This window comes from Chlamydotis macqueenii, chromosome 27 (assembly GCF_036417535.1).
Source record: "Chlamydotis macqueenii isolate bChlMac1 chromosome 27, bChlMac1.mat, whole genome shotgun sequence".
NCBI classification, from domain to species: Eukaryota; Metazoa; Chordata; class Aves; order Otidiformes; family Otididae; genus Chlamydotis; species Chlamydotis macqueenii.
Window position 1 is genome coordinate 1,572,872 of NC_141582.1, and position 12,776 is coordinate 1,585,647.

General features: G+C 41.7%; 1 protein-coding gene across 1 annotated transcript in view; it reads right to left on the bottom strand.

Moving 5' to 3' along the window:
• Window positions 1–12,776, bottom strand: part of DOCK5 (dedicator of cytokinesis 5) — a 79,915-nt gene that overhangs the window by 14,752 nt on the left and 52,387 nt on the right. Inside the window, exons 29-41 of the mRNA XM_086767748.1 lie at window positions 12,227–12,321; window positions 11,091–11,169; window positions 10,459–10,559; window positions 9,322–9,380; window positions 8,671–8,825; window positions 6,964–7,049; window positions 6,453–6,609; window positions 5,872–5,912; window positions 5,669–5,759; window positions 4,644–4,763; window positions 3,794–3,883; window positions 3,183–3,287; window positions 1,763–1,904 (exon numbers count right to left, since the gene is read on the bottom strand). Of these exons, the coding sequence (XP_086623874.1) occupies window positions 1,763–1,904; window positions 3,183–3,287; window positions 3,794–3,883; window positions 4,644–4,763; window positions 5,669–5,759; window positions 5,872–5,912; window positions 6,453–6,609; window positions 6,964–7,049; window positions 8,671–8,825; window positions 9,322–9,380; window positions 10,459–10,559; window positions 11,091–11,169; window positions 12,227–12,321 (1,321 nt within the window). The remainder of the gene's footprint in view (window positions 1–1,762; window positions 1,905–3,182; window positions 3,288–3,793; window positions 3,884–4,643; window positions 4,764–5,668; window positions 5,760–5,871; window positions 5,913–6,452; window positions 6,610–6,963; window positions 7,050–8,670; window positions 8,826–9,321; window positions 9,381–10,458; window positions 10,560–11,090; window positions 11,170–12,226; window positions 12,322–12,776) is intronic.

A 12,776-nucleotide genomic window follows, 5' to 3' on the forward strand; every position in this document is an offset into this window, starting at 1 on the left:
ATTTAAAAGTTAGTGATAGTATCCCCAAGCACAACAGCTTACAATATTGTTCCTCCCCAGTTCTGTTTCAAGGACTGTACTGAAGGCTTCACAGAAGTAAAAACCTCCATGAAAAAGTACAGCATAAGCAATTTGATCCACATTAATAGATTATTTTCTCTGAATCACCTGCCAACTGCACTCTGAAGTGGCGATGTTTTACTGGCAGGCAGGGTAGCCCGTACATCCTCCGTTTCACTGAGGGTAGCTCTAGGCAGTGTTTTGAAAGCAAAAGCAAGGTCACTCTGCCCTCACTGAAGAGCCAGCTGGACAGGAGCCAAATCTGAACCCAAAACCGCACAGCCACGTTAGATCAAGCACTGAGCTCGAGCTAATACATTCTGTCTCTCAGGAGAGCTTATTAACTTGGGTTTCACGCCACGCTAAGCATGCTGTACAGCTTCTACCTCAGACCTGGGGAAGGCTTGCCCGTCTTAACTGCGCAGGCATTCCCCGAGACCCTGTACAGCTCACTTCATATCTCCAGTACACTGTTATGAAATAACCAAAGGAAGAACAAGGCGTTTTATCATAAAAAAGCGCCAGGAAGCAGGTTCTAAGCAACAGCAAAAAAGAACCTAAGAAAAAGGAGGTTAAAAAAGCATGAAATTAAAACAAACTACAGAACCATCAACCCCTGCCTAATACAACAGTGATTTGGGCAAACTCCTAATCTTTTCCGAAGGTGTTTATAAGAGTCCGAGAAGGACCTGTACCAAATCCAAGCTATGCAGCTGCTCCCCTTTAGAATGGGGCTATGCCAAAGACCCGGAACCAAACACCCCCAAACTTTTGGAAGAGTTCAGATCTGGATCCAAATTTTGCAGTTCAGGTTCATCTTGAGCCAAAACCATTAGAACAAACACAAACAGATGCAAAGGAAGTAGCTAGAACAAAGCAGCAACAGAAGAGGCATTTTTTGATTTTTAATTTCCTATGTGGATTCAGTGCTTGGCAGGCTTATTGCAAGGGAAGCATCTGGTATCGCTGCTTGAGTTGTGCCTTTGTACACAGACTTTTAAGGCCAAAATGGACCATCAGATTCTCTAGTCTGGCCTGTGTAACGCTGGCCTGTATAACACAGGCCAGGAGCCCAGTAACTAGGGCTTTACTGATGTACACCTTCCAGGAGCACATCTGCTATTGACTGGAAGTCACAAATAGGAATCTGAAGCATCTTCACTAGGTTGCGCCTGGTCATGCTCACAATTAAGGGAAAGAGGATCTTAAACCTAGTGCTGTGCCACACAGTTTGGGGTGACTTCTATGGAAGGAAAAACCCCAGCCGCTTCATAAATGCTAGTTAAGTGCAAGCAAGAAGAGAGAACATTTCCACTTTCTTCATATCCCACTTTCACTGCCTGAATTTTACCTCTTTCACCTAGAAAGACCAAAGTGGATCACACACACACACACACGCTACAGCAGTCAGCACCACCTGGCTTGAGAAGGCAGCACAAGAAATCCTGACCTGCAATCTGTTAAGGTTCCATCCAAACAGCAAGTCGTTTAACTCTGACAACATCAAGCTGTCTCTCTTTTTCAATACATTTAAGTTCACTATTGCAATTCTGGATAATCTCATTTTCATGCCCAGTGCCAGCCTTCAAAGTCCCCCTGGAGCAGTAACTTTTGCACTTATTATCGTTGTTTACCAATTCTCTTATTCTAGGAATTGAGACAGATCTTAAATGTGCCAAGACATATTAGAACCAAAAGATACACTGTTTAGCAGAAGACTTGATCTCTTCTCCTGGAGGGGCAGTGCTGGTCATCTTCTCAGCACTAGGAAACTGGGTCAATAGCTTCAGGTTGAAGTCCTCCCTTCGTTCATACTCTTTGCCACGATAGATAAAAATTTTATTCTATGGGTAGCAGAAGAAAAAGAGAATTAACAATAAATAAAGCAATGAGAAGGAGCTTTTCAGGCACACACAGAGCAGTCTCAGAGATCTAGTTTATATGAAGGGTTGTCTAACAACAGGACACGTGAAAGAAGAAACACAGGCTGGAGTGACAACACAGCAACTCTCAGGCATCCTCCTATTTGTGGTGGCATCCTCCTATTTGTCTAGAAAATCAACTGTTCCACATACAAGTCCTACTGAACATGTTCATGCTTTCTAGCACTCCAACAACTCACACTTTCAACACATGAAATCTCAGGCGACTGATTTTAAGTATGAGAACATGTGTCCTAAAAAGCTCTATACTGCAGGGAACTGCATGCTCCTTGTCAGACCACTTATGAGTTAACGGGGGGATTTCTCTACGCACAAAGATCTGAGTTTTACCTCTGTTCCATTCCTGACTCCCTTCAGTTCCCACTAACAAAATGCCAAACTATGGCAGTTTAGCACCACAGACTTACCAGTAGACCATGGCCAATTATTTTTCCAAACTGGCCACCAAGCAGTGGTGGTTTCTGGAAGGAATGGATTAAAAAACATGACCTGGAGGTGAAAGCCTTCTCTGCCACCCAGTTCCACAGTCCTAAGTTAACATTTTTCTTTTTTATTAAGCTTGGCTTCCATTTAAGGCCAGCAACATCAAACAACTCCAGTCTGAAAATGTAAATGTTCCTTAATTTTAAATAATAGTTGGAAATATTTTCTAGTATGCTGTACCCTGCCCATCTGACTCACTTCGGCTAGATTCTTGTATTACAGCTAGCATTGATCCAGCAATGCTTAGCAGCAATCTCAAACAGGAAGCATCTTTGTACTTTAATCCTTCTGCGTGGGACAGGCTCTCACTAACGTGCTTGGGCACTGAAATGATCCGTGTCCTGAAAATTAGGTTGATTCAGGCTGGAAAGCAATGGGATAAATTCTTTACAAGCTGAACATTTTCTAATGGCAACAATCATAATTCTGAGGAAGTGTACAGGGCACAAACACAAAAGGTAGATTCTGTTTAAGTCCATACAAGAACATAACAAGCTGGTAACACCAAAAGCCTGGTCTCTTGCTTGTCTCTTTTTACATGCTGAAATGCTTTGATATACTTAAGGGATACAGATCTCTCTGTGTCATTCAAAGGAAAAAAGGAGTCTGGCATCTGAATTTTCTTGGAAGCCTTGCAGAAGTTGTGACTTTGGCAGTACCTGCCACTCCAGAACTTGAGTGCTGAAGAATTCTTACCCGGAGGAAAGAGGGGAAACCCTGACCGTAGTATCCAACAGCAAAGTATTCTGGTTGAGATCTCATTGCCTTCATAATATTCTCATAAAAAGTAGCTCGTTTTTTCTGAAAAAGAAAAGCAGCACCAGCATTTTTACTTTGGAGATTTTTTATACAGTATCTCATACTTATCCATTTACTTGGTTAAATATTTGGTTTGTCTGGGCCAGAATCAACTTCATTTCCTGGTTTGCAGACATGAGAACAATGCCATGTTTTTTAGGATTTCAGGAGGATACTGGAAATCCTTAATTATTGCAAAACAAATTAAAAAGAAATATGTTCCGAAACTCAGCAGACACAAATAGTGACAAATGTCAGAGAACTGGCAGAAATAAAACTGGGCAGATGATTCTCATATGAAAGAACATAAAGACCATCTGGCTACATCTTTAACTACTAAAAACCATAATTCAGAACCAAGATGATTCTATAGTTCTGTGTTTATACACAGTAGTGTTGGTTAGTTTGTCTTTAGCATAAATGTATTTTGGGCTTATCCTGCTCAACAATATTAATTTAAGCAGTCAGCAGCATGTTCAAAACGGAGGGAAAAAAAAAAAAAATCTTACCAGGAGATGACCAAGTCCCTCATAATCAAAGACCTTGTTTTCATACATGTCAGCCAACTCTTTGCTTAGTTGAATGGCTTTTTCCCACATCTCCGTGGTGGGTGAAGCGAGGCAGGTGGGAGAAGAACACAAATAAAAGACTCAGTTAAAAGCATCCATTATCACAGACAGGTAAACAAAAATTCAGCTGATTTTAATTCAGGCAGCACTTTAATGCACTGCCAACTTTCCCTCAGACTCCACGCTGTATATTTTTTGCAATAATTGTTATAGTCACACATCTCTTTTGATTTGTATATCTGGAAGTGATTTACCAAGCAAGAGTTCTATTGTTACTCCTGACAGGGAAAACTGAGGCACAAGGACACGGAAGGACATGTCTGAACAGCAAATGAGAGAAGCCCAGGTGGCCTCCTCTGTCACTAACACTTCACCCCTTGCATCAGGCTTCCCTGGGTTTGTCTCACTTAGCCCTGGTAAACCATCTACCCAAGATGCAACTAACAAGTTCAGCGTCAGCCAGACGAGCAATGCAATGCAAAAACCTGACAAAAGCCAGAAAAAGAAAGGAAAACACATAGTTTTCTCATCTACCCACTATCTTCAACAGGGTTAATTTTTCAGATGCTCTTTGCCTAACAATGTAATGGAAGAAGTCAGCTACCACCAGGACAAATACATGCCCCACTAATGCCAGTACTGCAGTCTCTATTAAAGAAAGCCAGGCCTAAGCATCAAAGGCCTGCTATGGAATCATGTCTGCTTTTCCCCTTAAAACCAACTTCTACCAGCTACATCCAACAAGCGAAGTATTTACCAGTGAACTGTAAGACACTGGAGAGACACTCACTTTGCCCTTGTCAAAGAAGGAGATAATCTCTTGGTAGAGCTTTTCCTTGAGCTCCTGCTGTGAGTAGACATAGTAGCTGTCCCTCTGCAGGAGATGAGGGACACATGGCTTCTCAGACCACTAGGACAGAGGAAAAAAGGCAAAGGTGAAAGAACTGGAACATTTTCAGATTCCCAAATCCTTGCAGTGGACAGACTCCCCTTCTGCAGGGATGCGTTCAGGCCAAATCCATCATCAATGTAAAGGGAGAGTAAGGAAGTTTTGCAGTGATATAAGCTGAGTTGGCTCACCAACATAAACAAGGAATGCACGCAGAAGCACTGCATCTCAGCAGCATGGTAAGAATAACAAGTAGCCAGTAAGCAGTCATTTCTTAAACCACTCCAGGCAGCTGCTCGGAAAAACATCCGATTATGCTCTCCCACTCTGCACATAAGCAGCCAGAAAGCTTCAGTTATGTGCAAATTTTTTTCAACATTAAAAGTTCCTTTGAAATCAGTTTAAGAATTCATCTAAATGTGTATAATTTTTTTAGTCATATTTAAAAATAACTTTAAAATGTTTATATGACTTTAATTATATCTGCAAAACTGGTGTGATTTTGGCTTAAGGTCTTATACCGAGACACTAACAATGTGTATGCTTTATTAATCTGTGGAAGACAAAGACCTTGACTTGCATCCAAATTAAGATGGCTTAGGCTAAAGCATTTTACACTGTTCACATAGAAGCCGAAAAAAAACCAAAACTGTACCATGACCTTGAACACGGATTTTTCTCCCAGCTCACTTTAGCACTGTTTCACCAACAGTATATAACAAATTGATGCTAATAACATTTTTGCTTTTGTTCATTTAGCTGCTGTGCAAATTTGTGAAGCTCCTTATGACCACTAGAACCTAGGTAATGCAAAGTCACATTAAAAAGAAGTAAAAAGAAAAAAGGAATTGTTTATTCTGAGCTGTTTGCACTTCATTTAAAACCCATGTCCCGACATGGAAACTAAATTTGCTTCAGTGTAATACCTGGAGCAACTCTGCGTGGAGGAGGAGAGTGTACGCTGCCTCTGTGAAGTTCTCACAGTCTGTGTGCAGGTCCCGGAGTTTATACAGATATCTAAATAAGCAAAAAGCAATTTTTACTTGATGTGAAGGACTCCTCTATCAGTGTACAGAACACTAAGAGAAATAAAGGCTTCTATACAGGTTGACGGAGGGAAACAGCCTACCTGATATAAATGTCCTCCCGTTTCTTCTCCTTATAGAAATTCTGCCAAGAGTAGCAAAAAGTCAAACTTGTACAATGGATTGCACTATGGATTTGCATAACGACCTCTAGACAAGTAACTCAAGCTTTAGTTTTAGATATTGCAAAGGTTTTTTGCTGTTATTTTGCCTACTTAGGTGCACTTATCCCTTCAACCACCCCTTTAACATACGGCAGGGCTACTATCATCTCTAGAAAAGGAGTAAGTCAAAGAGAGAGAAAGCGACTTGTCCAAAGTTATATAAGCTCTTTGCAGTGGAAAAGGGACTTACGCCCACATCTCCCAAACTATCAGCTAGCCATCCTTCCTGCTTGTATTTCAGGACTTCAGATGAAAGACAAGTACATGTAGACAAGGACCAGCCATGTGACTTGATTTTGGACTGTACATCTTTCTACGTTTTATAGCTGTCAATAGTTGGTAGCCAGATTTGGGCCCATCATTAACAGAAAGAATTACTTAAAATTCTACAAATAAATTTCTTCAGAATCCACAAAAGCCAGTAAAGAAGCACCCGTATCCAAATCCAGTCTTCCCCATACCAGTACATTGACGGTGCAGCTCATGCGGTTTTCCTTGCTTTCATCATGCATGATTGTCCTGTAGTCCAGCAGGTTCTCTAGCAGGCTGCTGACCAGCAAAGCAAACTTTTCTCCAGAAGCAGACAGATACTTATGCTTCCGACAGTGCTCCAGGAGGCTGCAGGTGTACAGAGAGAAGGAAGGGAACACTCAGAGTCCTGAGCGACGGCAAGTAGAACTTCAGTGTAAATTACCCAAACAGCCACTAAGCTTTTCCACTTACAACCCCTTGCCAGTCTGGCGTCTGCCTCTAGGCTTTCATCTCCAAGTTTAGGATAGATGTGCAAGTTGTTGCTCCAGGATAAAAGCATTATTGCAAGGCAGGCAGTCTCAGAATATCTGTATAGTATTAAGATCACTGTCAACTGCACTGCCTCTTTATTCACTGGAGTAATGAATTAGGGTTTCCTTGCATTAGAAAAAAAGACAATTAAGGGGTGAAGCGGAGCGTCCATGTTCTTTATAAACTTACAGTTTCTCCAGCAAAATCTTGTACTGCTCGTCCCCTCGGCCACCCTCCACTTCCTGGTCCAGCTTGGTTATCAACTCATTTTCAAACTGCAAAGGCAAAAAAAAAAAAACAAACCACAACAGAGATAGCAACTCTCAAGAGTGTGGTCTGAACATTACTAACGCTTGTGGCTGGTGCTTCTGAACTGCTCTGCCAACAGATACTGTTTTTACAAGCCAAGCTAGAGGATGCTTTCATTGTTGGAGCAGAATAAAAATGGTAAGAAGCCAAGATGATAAGATGGGAGCAAGAAAACAAATCCTCCCTCTATCATCCAACAGTCACTAGAAAGTCATGCTCTGGGGTAATTCTTCCCTTCTCCCCCATCAGTTATTCAGTTTTACTAGGATGCAGAAGCATTCTAGCAGCCAGCTGACAGATGACAGGGGTCATTCACTCAGTCTAAAGAAACTGAACTACTACCATTAGTTAAGGGCAAGTCACAATTCTCTGGCCACTGGAAACACTTGTGACTACTAAAGCAACTTCCCACGATGCAAGAACCAAATCCTGTGTGATTATCTGTCTAGCCATGAAGATATGCCCTCTTATGCGTAAGCAGGTCAAGTACATAGTCTCAGTTATAACTGTAGCTAGAATATAAATACCAGTGGAATGGAAAATCCATGCCACACACATCCCGCTTCCTTCTGCCGATTCCAAAAACCCCTGAGACCCTGGGGCCAACCTCACCAAAGACTGATGGCCCCAAGGGAAGAAGGATCCCATATGCACACTGAAGCCGGGGTCTAAGCTGGTGTGAGGATGGTGCTCAGGGAGATGCACGTCACTTTTGACAACAGTCTGAAATGCCAAGGTGGCTGCCTTTTGGATGGATGGCTCCCACCCATCTCCAGGGAGAAGGCTGTCTACAGCACAACTACAGCATCCCCTGCCTGCCAGTTGAGATGGTAATGTCCGATATTCCCGGAGGAAAGCTGGAAGAATAAGTCCTTAGCAACAGTAGTGGAAGCTTCAGGGCAAAAGCGAAGCTCCTCTTTTTTCTTCTTTACTTTTTAGTGCTTTCTCAGCAGCGATAAAAGGTAACTTCTGGAGAAGTTACCACAGAGTTGGAACTCAGAGACCCGAGTCCTGTTCCCTGCTCTGTCCTTTCACCTGTGTAGCCTCAAGCAAATAACGTCTGTCCTTCGTATCACTGTTCTCCTTTCCCTAACGGTGGCACCAGTATTCACAAATGTGCTGTCAAATTTGACGTTAACGAGGAATCAGTCAGTATGTAAGCAAGCACAGTCTTAACACTTGACTGTGCAGCAGTTTTCTTTATAGTAAGTTACATTTACAGCCAAAGATCTGTCTTTGGAGAATTTATAGTTACTATAAAAGTACATGGACAGTGCTTTTTTAGAGTACTCTCTTAGGGTCTCCAAATTGAGTCACAATTTCGATGTGGGTATTCACACACCTGTGAATGCAGAAAAGGTATGAAAACAGAGGAATTAATTAATTATCAAAGTACAGTCAGGGATAGAACTGAAGAGTCCTGACTCCTACAAAACACTTAACAATAACTTCCCAAAGTGTTTGGCACAATGCTTGTTTTCTGTGGGTTTTTTTTTTGGATTGTTTTGTTTTTGTTTAAATGTTCTTGTCTCCTTCTTGTCCAATGCATACTGCAGACCATCTGTACCAGACAGCAGGCTCCCTTACCATATGGAAGTTTCTGTTCCCACTGAAGTTAAACTCGCACTGCATCATATCAAAGAAGATGGGAATGGTAGCTTTCCGTAGCTCCGGCTCTGGGACTAGGGTTACCTCCAGCATTGGGCCTACCATTGCTGGAATGAATTTTATTTTGTGGGGACCTGCAAGAAAGCCAAAGTCAGACACATCCTAATGGCAGGATTTGGATATTCAAAAGTTTAAGCACATTATTCATACAAAATAAAGGCCATAAAACATATTCTGCTTAGAACGTGTATTTTACGTGGATAATGGCTACTTAAGGTAGAATTAACATTTACAGCTCCAAATTTCAGGAACAGACCAAGAAAATAATTGAACTGAATTGCACGCAATGTTGCAAATCACAAAAGGCTCTCTGAAAAATTCTACTCGTCCTTCATATGGGAGAACATCCTTTACAAGGGAATCTAAGAAATTCTCTCAGCAGCTGATGTGAGAAAAGACGAGCTTTTGCAAGCTGTTCACAGAAAAAGGAAAAGAGATTTTGTGCTCTGAAACAGCTGAATCTTAAGTGTATTTCCCCACATTAAACATGGGCAGCTTTCATAAAGAAATAAAAGGTTTGAAACCTAGCTTGAGAGCTTGAACAAAGATAATTCTTTGGCTGGAACTCACCCAGGTTATACCACATATCCCTTATTTTGAAGCCAATTTCTTTCCTCATGTCCCCATACCTAGGAAAAAAAAATATTAGAAAGAAAAAGATGAAAGAGTCCTATGCACTGAAATTACCTTTGCAAAGTTGCTGAGAAATTTAATGGCAAAACCAGATATCTATTACCCTCTCCTTCAGAAAAACCACCACACACAAACCTGAACATGCTGGGCATTTATACCAAGGGGTCCCACAGACTATCTTCTATACCAAGAGTCTACCAAGGAGTTCCTCAATATTACATACCTTTTGTTAGATGTTCACCTCATCTTTTTTCTTCCTTACCCTACCCAGCGCTAATGCTCAACGCACAGAGGAAGAGAATGGCCATGTGCCATTACGGCAAAAGACTGCAGACTCCTTGAGAGCAGAATAAAGCTACAGACCTGCTGCTTCATGCAATTCCACCCAGAATTGTATTGTATTTGGTGTTTTTCCCTAAAGCTTTAAGTGCTGACATTGAGAGAATGAATGCAAGGATATTTAGTTACCAGGCTTCTTAAAGCCCTCATTCTTGTAGAAAAAAAAATGGCAAACATTAACTATTTATGCCCTAATAAAATTCCGTGTCAAGATCTAGAGATATATTTAGGCACTTGATTCCAGCTAAATGCAGAAGTAAAAGCTATTTTTGGCCAAGTTACTAAAAATTGCTACTTCTGGGTTGATGAATGCCTCTGAACTGCTCTCACTTTCAAAACAGAAAAAGCAAACAGAGGGGACTAAAAAGTTCCAGGGCTTTTAGGATTCTCGCTTATCTACCTTATATAATGGCTGAGGAACAGCACAAGGTATTGCTCTAGGAACTACGGCGAGCCTTCTGTTACAGGCCTTACAGTGGAAAGAATCTTTTGGCAAGGTGCTTTAATTGAGCGCAAACAGCTCAGGATCTGTCTGACCAGACTCAGGCATCCAACAGCGTAAAGACCTGACATCTGTCCTAGTCACCTCTCCTTTCTTTTATCATCACTCATTAATCAAGCACTTCCATGGCATCCTTCACCTCATTCTGAGATTGTATGTGAGATGTCTGGAACAGGACAAATGAAGCTTCTTAAAAGCAAAAAGGCCTGGCAATCTTTGAAATGTAAACTCACTTCTTGATAATTTTGTTGCGCTTGGCTTGTGAGAAGGTCTCCAGCTGGAGGGATTCATGAGTGAGAAAGGCCACTGCCAAATGGAAATAGTTATTCCAGAGCTGTGGAAGAGAAAGAAGTCTAAAATAGGAGAAGACAAAGGAAAAGCAACACCCAGCACATCAGAGCTACACAGCCCCAAATGCTGCAGTCTCCCAGTAAGTGTTAGGTGTAAGCGTACCAATAGTGAGCTGGAGAAGTCTGTGTTCTCAGCTACAGCAGGCAAGCCAGAAGCATACAACAACCCCAAATTTCTCACTCTTTTTAGCTTGTACTTTCCAACTGAAGGAAGTGACAGTGGGTACACCCACACAGTATTCTGTTCTGAACTAGTCAAGCACCAATTTGCTGTAGTCAGCACGCTGCTCAACCTGACCTTGTGAAGCCTGCAGCAGTTTTATTTGATTGCAACTTATTGCTGCTCTGTAATTCAGAGCTGCTCTGCATTCTACTGCTTTTTATAGAGAAGACTAGGGACATTTTCCACAGGCATGCTCCATATTAACAAATCTGTTAACAGTGGGGTTTGTTTGCTCTTCCTGCCTTTCAGGACTGGGGTCCATAAGAAAATCCAGAAACAACAGAACTACTACCTGCAGTTCAAAATTTGTTTGATCCAGAAAGAAACGATTGAGTACAGAGGTAAATTGGTTCACTGCCCGGAGGAAAACCCTGGAAGAGATAAAAACATAAAATAAAAGGTGGCTCTTGAAAAAATAACATTGCAGTTCTGGGTTTACAACTCCTACATGTAGGCTCAGGAGATAAGAATAGATGCTCTGAAACAAGACAGGTATTCCTCTATCATGCTGTTTCACCTCTTTACCAGCATGGGACATTTAGGGAAAGTTATTCCTCTGTTTCTGAAGAAAAGAAACCTTGACTGAAGGTGGATGAAAAACAAAACACTTTTTGAGTCATCCAATCTCTTTGACAGTGCAGTGGTACCTTCTCTTAAGTTGGGCCTATCCTCACTGAAGCATCCAAGTAACTTCCCACTTTCACGTCCTTCTCCACACTGCACCCCAACGACACAGTGGAGCTACGCTGCCTCCATTTTGAAGATGATTTGCATGACTGTGCCATGCAAACAGGAGTTACATGCTTGTTTCTTCCTCTGGTACCCAGTTCTGTTGGTACCGCCTGTGGGAACATTAAACTCACAGGCATACAAGGCCCTGCTGTGTCATGGATTGCAGATTTTGGCCATGCTTTGCTACCTAGCACAGAGCAGACAGTGAGCCAAAGCTGTTCAAGTTGTACAGACTCAGCAGGAGACACTGGCTCACACAAGGCCAAACAAAGTCCGCAGCAGAGGACAGAAGTGAACCTGGGTAGTTCTAGTTTACAGGCCAGCACCCTAAACCCTAGACAACACTCATGTCCAACTCTAGCTTTACGTTTGCCATGTGATTCTCCCAGAACCGAAACCAAAAAGGCATCTCTGATCTATGCTGCACTCTGCAGCAATCAAGTGACTGGATGAAAGATGCGACGGTTTTGATGGTGTGGCTTTGGGCGAGAGAAGAAAGAGTTCCAGTTTGGTCAACAGAAATGTGCAGGCACTACAATTTACTGAAATCTAATTTAAATCACCCTGAAACTGTAAAATAAAACAAGCCTATGTAACTCCAGTGATTTGCAAGCCTGCTTGTGTGAGTCACTCTCCTTTCAGAACCAGAAAGGCTCCAAAGCGTTAGCAAGATCTAAAATAGCCATGACCCAGTACCTGCTCTGCATCATGTTCATGACCATCCAGTCAGCTGCATAGACGTTTTTTCCAATCAGATCCTTAAACATAATGAATGTTTCCATCAGGAAGTCCTGTTGGAAAAACAAAAAACACAACCCATCAGGTTGAATATGGTAGTCTTTTATCCACATGAAAATAAAGAGAAATGCAAATGTTTGCAATCGCATTGATTAACTACTGCATTGATTAGCAATCGATACCCTGTACCTCCTAAGAAAGATCTCTTATTGTGTGGGTATATTCCCATAATTAAATTATTTCTGACATCTCATTCCTTCTATTACAGCAGCAGAAATAATTCCACATAAGATGTTGATCTGTTTAATTAAATCTGTCTTTACTGTTTTGAATTAAGCTGTGTTGTAGGGAGCTCTGGTGCACAAGCTGGATTAAAAAGCAAAACCAATATTCAAGGACTTGTTTCCAAACGTCTGAATCATGACAGCCTAACAGCCCTATGCAGTATCTTCTATAAAGATGCAAATTATAACGTATTTTCATTTCCCCAGTCAGTCAAGTCTCTTCC